Genomic DNA, 13805 nt, shown 5'->3' on the forward strand with positions numbered 1-13805 from the left:
ACAGGATAATTTTACAGTATGGTATTAGTACTTTTACTTTATATAATATAGATGGCATAGGATCTCAGTACTTCATCCACCACTGAGACACAGCTAAATAAGAGCATGAATAGAAACTTTTACTTTCCAACTGAATACATTTCAAGCAGGGAGAATGTTTTTAATCACAAGTCCATGCATGTCCAAGTCATTTCTATTTCTCATTCCTAACATGTGCACACAGTACATGGTGGTTTCCCTGTTAGACTTTGATTCCAGTGTTGGAACATCATCAGTTTCTTCTGTACAAACAGACTGATGGAGGCAAAGCTGATAAACTTAAAATTAAATCTGACTGCCAACATGCTAACTGTGACTACAGCCTAAATTACCTGCACAGAGGACAAAGAACAGAAAGACAATGACATGAATGTTAAAGAAGTGTGGTCATCATGCGGTAAAACAACACTGCATACTAGTTAGTGATGTGTTGGCTTTTCAAACATGTCTGCTTGAAATGAAACGTCAGGAGCAGCTCTGAAGCTTGATATCTAATATGATATATAATGTGGTCATTTAGCCATTTATCTGGTGTGACCACATGATAAGGACAGGAAACCCATCTTGGAATAATGAATCAATGCTGCTGAAATTACAGGAAAGCAGAATGAGTTCCTGACAGGGAAACACTGATTTATTGGCCAACATCGGTCTTGGCTGATCTCATCAATTTTGCACTGGCATATTCACGAGCTTCTGCCTCCCTATGCACCTTCAATCAGTTTTTAAGGCTGTGCAAGTGTCGAAAAGTTCTTCTCGTTGAGTAGGTAGTTGTATATCGGGCTAAAATGGCTTTTGACAAAGTTTTTTTTCAAATAAAAGCTTTCTTTATGTCACTCGTTTCTGAGGGATGGTCTGGGCTGCTTCTCCTCCAGTTAGCCTGACCCACTTGTACAGGAATTTAAACAGTTCTTCTGCTAATTCTCACTGTTCTCTTGCTTCAGTGTTGCTCAATTGGTCACTGATCTCATCAAAGTAATTATCAGCGAAGCGAAGCATCTGCTGGACGGCGCTGAGCAGCAGGATGTCGCAGTTTGGGTCCAACTCCAACTCCTCGCTGTAGTTCTTCACTGGAACAACACAGGACAGAGGCACACCGAGCCGAGTGCTGACTTCCTGCATCTGGATCACAAAACACAGAGCATATAATACAGAGAGTAGTGGTAGTGGTAGTAGTATAGATAGTGATATAGTTTATACTTTTTGTCACCATAAAACAGAATAAATCTGCATTTTTTTTTCCTTTGATCTTTACCACAGTAGAAAGGTAGTGTGGGTTGTGATTGTCCATAATTCAACAAGAACTTTATTACTGGGTCATTAAACTTTTACACACTTATACATTCAGGTATTTAACATTAATTTTCTGCTTTTTTCCAAAATTAGTTAAAAGGGACAGTGTGTAATATATCAAGTATTTAGCGCCATCTAGCTGTGAGGTTCTACATTGCAACACTCCTTTGCTCATGCCTCCCGTTCTGAAGATGTTGGAGACGTTCGGTGGCCCTGACGGACAAGAAACTCATTTTCAAAATATGGACTCTTTCCCAACAGCATCGAGTATTTCTACTGAGTCAAGTAATGAGGGAACCCTTCTCCTGTGGCGTGGCAAAGTGTGGTCTTCCATTTATAAAACAAAAATCGCAGGCTTTCAAATTTTCCGGGGCAGTGACGAGCGCTTTCGCTGAGCTCCCTCTCAGTTCCGCAGTCAAGCTGGCTCTGAGCGAAAACGCGTTTAGCCTTACTACGTAGTACCATGTAGTGCTTTCTGTCCCTCTCAGCAGTCCATAGTTTTTTTTTAAACCGGAAAGACATGGCGGCCTCCATAGAGCTTGCCCGTTCTATGTATATTCAGATAGGTAATTCTTCGCTCAGGAGGATAAGTAAGATTGCTGGCAGAGGTAATTGTACACCAATGAGGACTCACTTATGAACGAAGACGTTGTTTTGAGTTGATAAATTACTTAAATCGTTACACACTGTCCCTTTACTTAATAACTGATAATTTCTTTAACGTGTTTCCAGGAAACTTGTTTCAGTCGGTTTCTTTTAAGCTGCGGCTCATCACGCCATTTTAATGACTAGTTGGAATGCGACAACTCACTTCAACTTGGTGGCCTGCTGAGGAAAGGTAAGACAGAAACTAGCAGGTAGCAAGTGAAATAATTGAACTAAAACAGATAAAAACATTGGAGGGGAAGTGAATAAGATAACAAATGCTAAATGGATTAAATTTTGGTTGATTTTTAAGGCAGTCATTAACACAAATATAGAATAAGAATGAAGCAGTTGATTTAAATTTATATTTTCAGAATAAATTCCTACAATTTCAAGTTGATCTCACCATTTCCTTGATATAGCCACTCATATAAACATTCCTGATGTCCTGTGGAACAAAAGGACAGGCTTCATCCACTTTAGTCATCAGGACGAGCTGAGGAACCCCTGAGAACCAACAAAACTGCTGGGTAAAGCTACTACTTGTATAGTCAGGATGCATTCATGAGTTCATTTTACTTTTCCTTTCAATTGTTTAGCAAATTAAGGCCTCACTGGAACATACTGTGATATGTGTAGTTCTGCACATAAGCATTAATATGAACTACAGTGCATGTTACCTTTGGCTACTTTTAATCTCTGAAAAGCAGCCTGTTGACAGGTGTAAATAAGCATTTTGCTGTGCAACAGGTGCTTGTGCGCCTGATTATATATTGCAATGACAATATCATGGTTATATCCATGCCAAATCCATGCCACACGACAGTTATTAAAAGTAAGTAAATAGTACATGTACCATATACCTAAATTCTTGCAACATGATGATCTTAATATTTTACTCAGTGCAGTCTGAGGACTTGGAACTCCACTAAAATGAAGCAAGGCTCGTTTACTGACCCATTAAGTTGACCTTTCTGCGGATAGCTTCCAGCTTCTCCTCCAGCTTTGTGGGCATGATGGAGACCTTGCAGGCATCAATGACATAGGCCACACAGTGGATCTTGTCCTTGACACCTGGAGTTCCACAGTAGCCGTGGGACTCTGAATGCAGCGGAGCTGAGGGGTTGAACTGTGAGTCACACAGGAGGAAGAAACAGACAGTTTGTGTTACAGAACAAAACTACAACCAAATCAGTGCGTCATCATTGTGTTTACCTGATATCTGTTTGGCAGATGACCTTTGAGGATGCTTATGACATCATCCACATCAAGCCCCGCCCCTGTGCCTTCCTCCAATCCCATGGTGTCACACAAGATGAGTGGCAGAGGTTTTCCTCCTCGTCCAGCTTTCACAGAGTAGGTGCGAAACTGTCAAGAAATAAGTAATGGAGTTTATCACATAAAATTACCACAATAGCGCAAACGACATAGCAATACTGCATGTGGTCAGTGGGGCAACAACCCTGAGAATTTCACCAGGTATTTTTTACATATCAAATCCAAGAGGAGTACCTTTTTTGTACTCTTGGAGGAACAGGCTGTAGGATTTAATTAAATGTGTTTTTTCTTTTTTGAAAATAGATTGAGGCAATCTAGAGCCGCAGCTCTACTGTTGATTGACTTGACTCTGTACGTTCACATCATCAGAATAATAAGTTACGGACGATGCCTGACTATGTGTCCATTATCTGGAATAAATGTATGACATGGAGGCCAGAACCTTCCAACGCACAGCACTAAGTCCAGAGAGTAGTGTCGGGATGACGTTTTTTTGCAGGCTAACCCAGAAGTTAGCTCGCACTGGCTCCCTCAACATAAAACCTATGGGATTTTAAAATGGATTTTGTAATATTGCTGAAAATAAGCTCTGTGGCAAACACAAGTTTATGATACTTACACGTTTTGTTCAGCAAGAAAATCTTCACAGATGAACACTACTTTTGTGATTATCAGAGTGTAAATTATTATTATTTTTTAAAATTACAAATTGCTGGAAGTATAAAGCTAATGTGTGGCTAAACGGACTACACTGCGGTCGCATGACATCAACACCACTAAGCATGTGTAGTTGGAAAGTCAGAGTTAGAACAGTTTGCAACTTAAGTCAGCCTGTAAAGACAGCATAGTGAGTAGATGATTCTCTATGTTCGGTGATGACGTTTAATATCTGTGACAACCTCTCCAGTCTTAAATAGCCACTTGTTAGAAAAACGCCTTTTATAAGACACATAAGCAGTTCATAATTAAATTTTGGAAAATTTAATGATGTATTTTATCTCATTGGACAAAACGTGCGAACGTCTAAAGCTTGTGTTAACAACAGACCATAATTCAAGCATTTAACCGAAAACCCATTCAAAAAAACCTGTGAGCAAAAATTCTTTCTGATCCCGGTTTTTAGGACTCTTTAGAGTGGTTTTCGGTATTAGGAGAACACCATGTATTACTTCATATAAAATCGACTTTATCTTTTCTTTATGAGCAGCTTATTCCGGTCATTCAAAGTACAGTGAACATGATACATAATATGCCACAATGGTTAATGTTCCGCGACACAGATTTTATACCTAATTAATTTGTGCAAAAAGACTGATTCTTGTTCTCTGGTAAGGATTTTGACAAAGGATTACATGAAAAGCACACAGTAAAAGTACATCATAGTAGTTACACAAGTAGTCTAGGATGAACTAAGTTTAGCAGTATATGAATCTTGGACTACATATGGAAAATAATTTTTTTATTCCACATCAAAGTTGGGCAAAATATATTTATTCTTGTTCTCTGGTAAGGATTTTGACAAAGGATTAGTAGTGAGTTGATCAGTGAATGCTATCAGTTTGTAGTGGGTCTTAAACACACACAAAGTCAGTCATCCTGCTTTTTAAAATCAAACAGGGCTTAACTGACCTTTTAATGAGTTATCCCTACTTATTTTGGACAGTTCAGACAGTGAATTCTGGGTTACCACTTATACTACAGCCCTGAGTGTAGGCTGTTGCAGCTTGTGTGTTACATGCACCACCTAGTGGTGTTCGGGGCATGGTGCACTGAAGGACTACATGTTGTGACAGCCGACCTTGTGCCACTTCTGGTTTGTCCCCTATGAGTCCTTATTCCGAACTTCGTAGTGAAAGTGTAGTGAATAGAGAGAGATAAAACAATGTTCAATCCCATTCGAATTGTGTCATGAATCACAGGTATGAGATTTAAAAAGATAATATTGCAATTAATTATATTATAGGCCCATTTGAATTCTGCCATGAAGTATGCATATGAAGTTTTTCCAATCTAAAAGCTAATTTTCCAAGTCAATAGAGTTGTAGTTTGTCAGAAAACTGATGAAATATAAGACTGTGAAAACGAGCAATTGGAAAGACTACATAGGCAACAGTCTCATTAGTTACGTCATCTTGTTAAACGCTCACCAAACCAATAACTGAAACCTTGTGGAGCTGATCTGATTTGTTAGCTTGCTCACCAAACTGATGAGCTCGCCTTTCATATAACTGCAGTTGTCGATAGGTCCAGATTTATTGTGATTTTCACCGTTTTATTACCCTTTCTGTGCTGAGGCAGCACATGGTGTTGGTGATGGAACTTTAGAAATAGCTGTTTGAGTGATTGTTGTAGCATGAGCTCACCTGCGTGGTGAGGCTGGTGGTGGAGCTGCCAGAGATGGCCTGGCTGGTGACGTGGCCTCTGAATACGGAGTTGATAGAGTTGAAGAAGCTCGACTTTCCAGCTCCAACTGGTCCAATGAGCAGAACCCGAATCTGGGACACAGAGCTGACTGTGGGCTTGTAGCTCTTAATACTCTCCATCAGCTCTGTCCTCGTCCTGCAGGAACAAGTGCAGTTTTATAGATAATCTATTACCATATAGGAAAAATTCTAGTCATAACTTCCTCAAGTTTTTGTGTAGCATGACCTCGTGCAGTATACTGTAACATATTAAAGAACAGGACAGTAATTCCATTATATGATGCAAAGTTTTGCATAATAAAACATACTCATTTTCCCAGACAACCGGCCTCCATGGCTTCTCAAACTCTGGGATCTCTGTGGAGGAGCAAAAATAGCTTTTTAATTGTTATGGTTTCATTATTTACTTTTATTACAATATTGTCCAGTTATAATGTTGTGTTCTTGTAAAGACTAACAAAAAAAGTAAAGCAAATCAATCTAAAATATAAGCACCTCCCTCAGACAACACCATCAAAAAGTATGCAGCAGTGAGGGCATCCAGCAAAGCAAAAAGAAAAGCAATTTTATCACCACATCATCCTGATCGTACGTACAAGGGTGGATTCATAAGTTCATGGCTTTAGGTAGAATTGAGGTAAGTTATACAGCTGACAGTCTAAGCATGTGCCATTGAACTCTTTTAGTGATTATGCATGGAGTTGAAGTTGGTAACTGTTGTGGTATATCTGTTTCATGTAAGTGAAAATTGCATGCCAGCCCAGTCTGAGACAAAGCTCCAGACCGCTAGTCCACCGTGGCGATCGCTGCCATCCAAGAATGCAGATTTTAACCTGCACCAACACCTGCCCTATTCAACTGATGTGACACCTTAACACTACTGACTTGACAGTCATGATTATGTCACTAGTCAACACGGCTGTTGAAACATTTCTGGAAGTCCAAAAGGCCCAAATCTACAAAGTAGGGATGTATATGCTCCACAACTGCTGGACTTAATGTGGGAGTGAACGATGTTGAAAAATAAATATGCTTCGTTTTCTGAAACTGACTCCTTTTATCTTAGGCCATAAACTCACAACATTATAACTCATCAGTAAGTGTTAAAATGATATTCAGAAGAAAAATCGAAGCCTTTAGGATTTCAGTGAGAAATTTAAATGACTTAAGTCAATTAAGTCACAGGTTGTGTCAAATTAAGTCGAGTCCTTAGGTCAGGCAACAATTTAGCCAAACAATTAATTGAATATTTGTTGAGTTTCAGTGAAATAAATCTTGTTTATTCAAAGAAAAACCTCATAAAAGCTTTCTTAATTTCTTCACAGTCAAAAAATATTCCTTCCCCGTCACCTTTATAGAGGGAAATGCTGACAGTCAGACGACATAAAAGGAATCTGAATACATACCCACAACACAGACAAGTCGTTCATTCATTTGCATCGTCATGTCTCCAGTCATGTCACAAGTACTTCATTTCCAAGTCAAGTCTCACATAATTTATTTTCTGTTGATTCAAGCTGCAAGTCATAAAAACGAAGACTTGAGTTGACATCTCTGTCCGGTTCTAGTTTCACAGTGAAGTCAGTTTTCTGGTAATGACATTAAAGGTGCAACCTGTGTTTATTCTGGCAGAACCTCAACAAATGCCAACTAAATGAGAATATTAGTTGGTAGCTTGGTTGTAGAAGAGTGTCCATAACTTAAAGTGCAACATGTTATGATTTATGAAAACAAGAAAAAGGTAAATTCTCTTGTAGATAGGATCAAAGTTCAGTCGAACTGTATCAGTTGCAGAAGTGTGACAGGAACAATAACAATTGTGTCCTTGTGCTTGATAGAAGCATGCTCAGGATCAATATTTGGTTGTTAAGAGAGAACTCACCCTCCACGTGATAGACTTCACACTCAGTCAGGTTGAGGTTGTTGCCATGCATCTCTGCGGCATTGAAGTTGTAATAGTTTCCTGGACAGGTATAGACTACAGGCTGGCTTCCATTGACAAGAACCAAAGCTTCTCCAAAATATGGACCAGAGTTACCTATCATTCTCACTGCATTAGCAGGACCAGTGACTGGATATTTGAGGAGCTTCTCTCCATTGAAAGTGAAAAGAAAGGCCTGGTCATCATTTACATACTGTCCAGACTGACTGAAGGGTTGTTTGGTGTAACCTCCAAACACAAAACCAGAGGCATTATAGCCCACAGACACTGTGGGGCCGCGGGTGTCACATCGTTGGTGGAAGGCTGCTCCGGTGAAACCATGGATGCTGGCCTTGTACAGCAGCTGGAGTTTGACTCTCCCCAGCTGGGAGCAGATTGTTTTCTGCTGGCTCTTGGTCAGCTGTGGGTCCATGCTGGATGCTTGTTCCGCTGAACTTCGTGACCCTGGGTGATAAGTTCTGTAAATAACATCACAGTAATTTTAGGCTATATCGCGATGCACAATAAACTGTATATCTCAATGTTTTTAAATCTCTGAAGTATTTAGAATTTCATGTTCTCGGTTCAACTGACACAAGTGAATTATTCTTTAAATATATTTTCTTCAGATCTCATTTACATTTTCAATCCACTTTAACCAAATACTTATCAAGCAATGTACAGGATGCTTTTCTATATATAATTTTGATAAATACATAATACACATATGAGCACTTCCAGTATTGTTTTTTTTTTTTTTGCTATTCATATAATTTTGTCACATTTTGTCGTCTATGTTCTCTTGAGACCGAGAGGCCATTATTAGTAGTACAGATGTTTTGCATTACAAACACTGTCTAAAGTAGTATAAAATATCTATAATAATAATAGTAATAAGCATGTAGTAATAAAATACTGTCTAATTAAACTGAAACTGAACAGTCACCATTTACTTAAATTCGCCAAAACTAAAACAGAACATAAAGGTAAACATTTCAGCCAAACAGCCTTCAGTCCCAGACACAGCCCCATACTGCGTTTAAATTTAATGTACATGCGCAGTTTGGCATTTCAGTCTATACTATGATAACTACTAAATACAGATCTTGTAGTAGGACAGGCAGCAATTTCATGTCGACGTTTGGCAAAAGTATTTAAAACTAATATTTCAGTTTCACCTCTTTTGTTGGAAGTAGCAGCTGATTGACTTTCCAAGAGATGAAGATGTGCACAGGGTGGAGGCAGGTGTCATCTGATGCAGCAGACTCCGACAGACAGGCAGTCAGCATGAATTCAACCGGAAAATAGCCTTCAAAATAAGAGCGTAACTTCGACTCGAGTGTCATTTTTCAATAATGGGATGGATTATTATCAGGATTAACATAATCAAACTATTATGTCTGATTTTACCTTCTCTTGTCAAATAAAAAATAAAATAGAGCATAGAGCGATAGGAGTACACACCACTGACTTTTCTGCCATCCACATCTCTTTTGTGAATCAATCAATGTTTGTAAATAGATCTACAAATATATTCAAATGAATCTTTGGTGTCTGTTGCAACAACTCTTCGAACTGTGGTGACACTTTCGCCTGAAAATTCTGCACGTCTTCATCTAGATGTAAATGATCAGATAGGACCAGAGATCATCCTTGGGTGTATCCTGATCTGATTACAGGACAACAGATAAGTGCCATTCAGAAAGTCAGATGGTTGTATGAAACAACATGAAACAACAACAATAAACATATTTGGAGTTTTTAAACCATTTCTTTCAAGAGAATCGATGTTTGTTTGTTCCATGTTTGATGTTTGGTTATGAAGACAGCAATATCACTTCTTTGCTACCTGACAATCAGAACCAACAAGTTCTCCTCAGGAACAGCTGAAAAAACTTGAAGCCTTTTTAGTATCAGTATGATGACTGAGGAGATTAGAAACATCAAAACTCACGGAAAGTATTTTCATGGCAAAAGTGTATTATTCACCATGTCCATTTCTTACTACACCTGAAATCATACTTATGGCCCTTCTCCAGTGATAGAAATACATACAACAGCATGCATGGCTATACTGCATTCTTAAAATATTGAGTATATGTCATCTTCCCCGTTAGTTTCATCTCACATGTCCTCTTCTTATCACTTCTCTGCATTTAGTCCAAAATTTAACACACGGATAATCGTTTTATTTTGAAGGGTAGTATACATATCCTAGACTTCAGCTGCCTTGACAGACGCACTTTAACTTTCGTTTTCCCGTCCGACCGAAACAGCATGACATTGTTACTGTAGTAAACCAACATACACCATGTTAAAAGACCACAAGTTGAGTTTGCAGTTTATCAGCTCCCCAGTAGGAACACTTCCCTGTCACTGGCGACCACTGAGCAGCTCCACCAGGGGAAATACTGCACCAAAGGCGCAGAAAGCACCAAATGACTGACTAAACAGACCTATTGCCAATTTAATGATGTTTTTAAAAAACGTTTTCAGGCTGTTTTGTTTAAAAGTTCCCAACCAGAGAGCATGATTGGTATGATTGTTTAAGGCAGCTGCCAATTTTTAGTATAATCCCTTTAGTTATTTTCAGTGATGCAGAAACAGGTGGTGAGTGAGATTAAAGCTGTGACTGTGTTTAGTTAACAGTTTGCTGTACCAAATTCCAGTGACAAAGGGAAGAAGTGTTCCTTAGCTGGTCTGACTGACACTTTGCTGTACAGTAACTGTCTGACCTGCTTTCATATTTTTTGTTCATTCTTGCATGTTGGGTTTCTCCTCAATTACAAATGACTAAACAGAATTAACTGATTTTGGAGCGCTTAGTGCTGTATAGTAGGCAACTGGACGTGTTTCAGTTTCTTGAAGACGTTTCACCTCTCAGGCTTCTTCAGTTCTAATTACCTGGAGGGGAGTTGCAGGCTTTTACACTCTATGTGGGAGTGTCCTTACAGAGTTGTTAAGTACATGTGAGCTCTGAGTTTCAGAGTCCTTAGGGCCACAACCAGCCTAAGGTTAAAAGCCTGCAACTCCCCTCCAGTTAGTAAGAACTGAAGAAGCCTCTTGGATGAGAGGTGAAACGTCTTCAAGAAACTGAAACACTTCTAGTTGCCTACGATACAGCTTTTAGAACCGGATGATTGAGAACCTTCATCGACATGATTTATTAGTTATTAATAAAAGCAAGAGTTTAAAAAAGCTCCACAACATCCGGTCTGGCCAACAAGAGCTTTTATTGCTATTGAGTGTATTTACAACGAGAAGGTAAAGTTAAATGTACAGAACACGCAACACAGAAATAATAAAGATAAGTAAACATCTCTCTATAAAAGCAAGGAATCTCTGTCTGTCTGTGTGTTTGCCTCAAATATCTTTGCGGATCAGGATCAGACTGACCTGAGAGTTTCCACATGGCTGCTGCTTGGTTTAAGTGTGTGTAACGTGGGATTTGTTTGGATTACAATGATACCGTTAATAAATTAGTTCATAAATGCTTTACGAATTCCGCTAGCATTGCTAACCATAGCCACCATAGTCACGTGCGCACCAGAGCCAATCACTGCAGAGCCCGACTCCACGACACACCTTAAGAAACAAGCGGATTTATACCTGCAGCGGCGCGAGCTGGACCGGGATTTTGCCGGCGGTTCGGTCCGTTCTGTTCTGTGCATCTAAACTGACTGTTGTGGATTAATGAGACCAAACAAGTCTGGACCGAGTCTTTTCCGGTCTGAGGAGATCCGGAGACGCGCGGACAACAAAGTGTAATCGGAATCTGTTGATGTTCGTGTGTAGCTAGCTGCTAGCCCACCCACACGGCCCACCTCCCGAGTCGATGGACCGGATGCACCGGCACGTCCAAAACCGGACTTAGGGTAAATAATGTCCGCCACGCTTTTTCATGAACATTGCCGTCACGTTTGCTTTGTGTCTGGTGCAGGAAGAAATGGTAACTTACTTTCGTGACAAAAGCCCGCAAGCAGCAAGTTTCGATGAGGAACAGGGAAAGTTGTGTGCGGGACGCTGGCGGTGATACAGACAGCGACAGAGATGGCGAGTTTTGAGAGTTGAGAGATTTGTGACATATAGCGTGTTTGGAGTGTATAGTTAGTATGTTATATAGTGTTTAGTGTAGTGTGTTTAGTGTGTATTGTAGTCGTTTTTTTTTGTGTTGTGAGTCAAAACAATGAGACTGCTGAATGTGGAGCAGGCAGTGCAGCTCTTCATTGAGCTGAGGAGCCTGAGGCATTGCCTGCATTTAAATGTAAATAGTTACATATAACTTTGTAAATTTCAAAAACGTACCCACAAGTTTAGCAAACAACAATTTAAATTTGCATTATAACTAATGCAATTGGTTCATTAAACATATTTGTGGTTTTCACTGTAAAAAATCTAACTTTTTCCTACTCTGATTTTATGTTATTTTGTGATTTTAGGTCCATAGTGTTAATATAATATGTCAAAATGAAAAAATAACTGTATAGTCACACATGTGAGGTTGTGCTGAAAATAATGACACCAAACAAGGCAAGGTACATAGTTTTTAAGGTGAAATATAATGGTATAATCAAAAGTAGTCAAAAACACCCATTATATCCCTGACGTTCCACCTTCAAACAAAACCTCATTTGGCTATCCATGAAAAAGCTACTTAACCTCCCACTTTTCTATAGGAATACATGCTTCCCACGGGCAATGCACTAGTACAATGAAAGGATAATGGTGCCAAACTTCATAATGTCAAATATAAAAAAAAAGAAAGAAAATCAAATATTTGGGGAAACAATCAAAATGAGAACAGCTTACTGAAGCCAGAAATCAGAGGTGCAGCTCGGTCTAGGTCATACTAGAGGCACTACATCTCCCAGCATTCCATGGGTGCTTGGGAAAGACTGAGGAAGGGAGTACAGTGCTGGTAAATGGGTGGATCATGTTGAGGGACATTTTATTACGGATGCTCAGGTTAATATATCTGCTGCACAAATGCTTCCTATTCTTTCACTTCCATGTTGCTAAATTGGTCGCTGATCTCATCAAAGTAATTATCAGCGAAGCGAAGCATCTGCTTGACGGCGCTGAGCAGCAGGATGTCACAGTTTGGGTCCAACTCCAACTCCTCGTTGTAGTTCTTCACCGGAACAACACAGGACAGAGGCACACCGAGCCGAGTGCTGACCTCCTGCATCTGGATCACAAAGAATTCAGAGGAGGGTGATTTATAGTTGGGGGTTTTCCAAAGATGACAGAAAACTTTGCAGACTTTTGTCAAATCACAACTAAATTAGTTTTGATGTGTCCTTTCAACTCTGGAAGGAACAATGCCTATCCTTCACCAGTTAAGTATTGGAATCGATCTAAATTAAATCACACACACTAATGGACAGACTTTGACTGGCTTGTCAGTTAAGCGTATCAATTGAAGCCTAAAAACACACTACAAACCTGAAATACAAAAAAGCTTATAGCATTTTTTTCTTCTGTATAAAATCCTCACCATTTCCTTGATGTAGTCACTCTTATAAACATTTCTCACGTCCTCTTTCACCAAAAAGCAGGCTTCATCTACTTTAGTGAGCAGGACCAGCTGAGGAATCCCTGAAAACACCAGAGAGAAAGAACATATTCAAAATGCTGGAGATTTTTAGGTATCAGCCTGTCAAAATATTACCGGGGGCTCTTCTAAAGTAAAAATAAAAATCTGTTGCAATTTAAATGCATTTTAATCACAATTCTAAAAAATAACTTTTAAAGGGAAATCTATGTATCTAAAATCACTCTCTTGTTTACTGTTTCACTATCACCTATATAACAAACTCTCGGATCAATGGCCCAATCCCGATGTCCCACTAAATCCTTAAACCCTCACACGACATCAGCTGGTTAGTGTCCGAGTGAGAGAGTCTGGAACGGGTTGAAATGGTTGGGAGGGAATGGGACAGCACTTAGTGATGTTTCACTTCAGCTTGTAAGTTTGAGACCTTTAATCTGATTTTTTTTAAAATACATTCTTGACCCTGGTAACTCATGGCAACCTTATTATCATTTAACATTCCAATTGCAACAATGACCTCGGATTTGGGCCAGTTACTCTCCAGTCAGCAGTGAATTGAGCTTTCAGACACTAACTAGTCATCGTCGTCTTGCATTGTTGGAAAACTAATTTTCCCCATTTATAAAATACAGTGCATCTTTGTGGATTGTCA

The 13805-nt window shown here is 39.3% G+C and overlaps 2 protein-coding genes and 1 long non-coding RNA gene across 4 annotated transcripts in view; 1 reads left to right on the forward strand and 2 right to left on the reverse strand.

Moving 5' to 3' along the window:
- LOC115591090 (interferon-induced protein 44-like) lies at positions 1-8854 on the reverse strand. The gene is made up of 8 exons (XM_030432732.1): positions 8778-8854; positions 7561-8078; positions 5987-6035; positions 5619-5814; positions 3193-3345; positions 2935-3106; positions 2384-2484; positions 1-1161 (listed from the first exon to the last, which is right to left on the reverse strand). Exons 1-8 carry the CDS (start codon positions 8849-8851, stop codon positions 964-966), a joined length of 1461 nt encoding a protein of 486 aa, XP_030288592.1. The 5' UTR covers positions 8852-8854; the 3' UTR covers positions 1-963.
- LOC115591091 (uncharacterized) overlaps positions 1889-13805 on the forward strand; it is a 22967-nt gene continuing 11050 nt past the window's right edge. The window contains exons 1-5 of one of the 2 annotated variants that reach the window (XR_003985896.1): positions 1889-1940; positions 2065-2170; positions 2400-2507; positions 2881-3108; positions 3211-3333. This is a non-coding gene — a long non-coding RNA (uncharacterized LOC115591091). The remainder of the gene's footprint in view (positions 1941-2064; positions 2171-2399; positions 2508-2880; positions 3109-3210; positions 3334-13805) is intronic. The other variant, XR_003985897.1, reaches the window with a different exon arrangement.
- LOC115591088 (interferon-induced protein 44-like) overlaps positions 12131-13805 on the reverse strand; it is a 6513-nt gene continuing 4838 nt past the window's right edge. Inside the window, exons 7-8 of the mRNA XM_030432729.1 lie at positions 13097-13197; positions 12131-12787 (exon numbers count right to left, since the gene is read on the reverse strand). Coding sequence (XP_030288589.1) covers positions 12593-12787; positions 13097-13197 — 296 coding nt within the window. The 3' untranslated portion in view covers positions 12131-12592. The remainder of the gene's footprint in view (positions 12788-13096; positions 13198-13805) is intronic.

Source organism: Sparus aurata, chromosome 11 (genome assembly GCF_900880675.1).
Source record: "Sparus aurata chromosome 11, fSpaAur1.1, whole genome shotgun sequence".
Taxonomy (NCBI): Eukaryota; Metazoa; Chordata; class Actinopteri; order Spariformes; family Sparidae; genus Sparus; species Sparus aurata.

Excerpts from the sequence above, each read along its gene's own strand:
- LOC115591090 (XM_030432732.1), bottom strand. The coding sequence starts at position 8,851 with ATGACACCTGCCTCCACCCTGTGCACATCTTCATCTCTTGGAAAGTCA. Across the intron at positions 3,346-5,618 it reads CCACCAGCCTCACCACGCAG|TTTCGCACCTACTCTGTGAA; the intron begins GTGAGCTCATGC and ends ATTTCTTGACAG. Across the intron at positions 3,107-3,192 it reads ATCTGCCAAACAGATATCAG|TTCAACCCCTCAGCTCCGCT; the intron begins GTAAACACAATG and ends TGTGACTCACAG.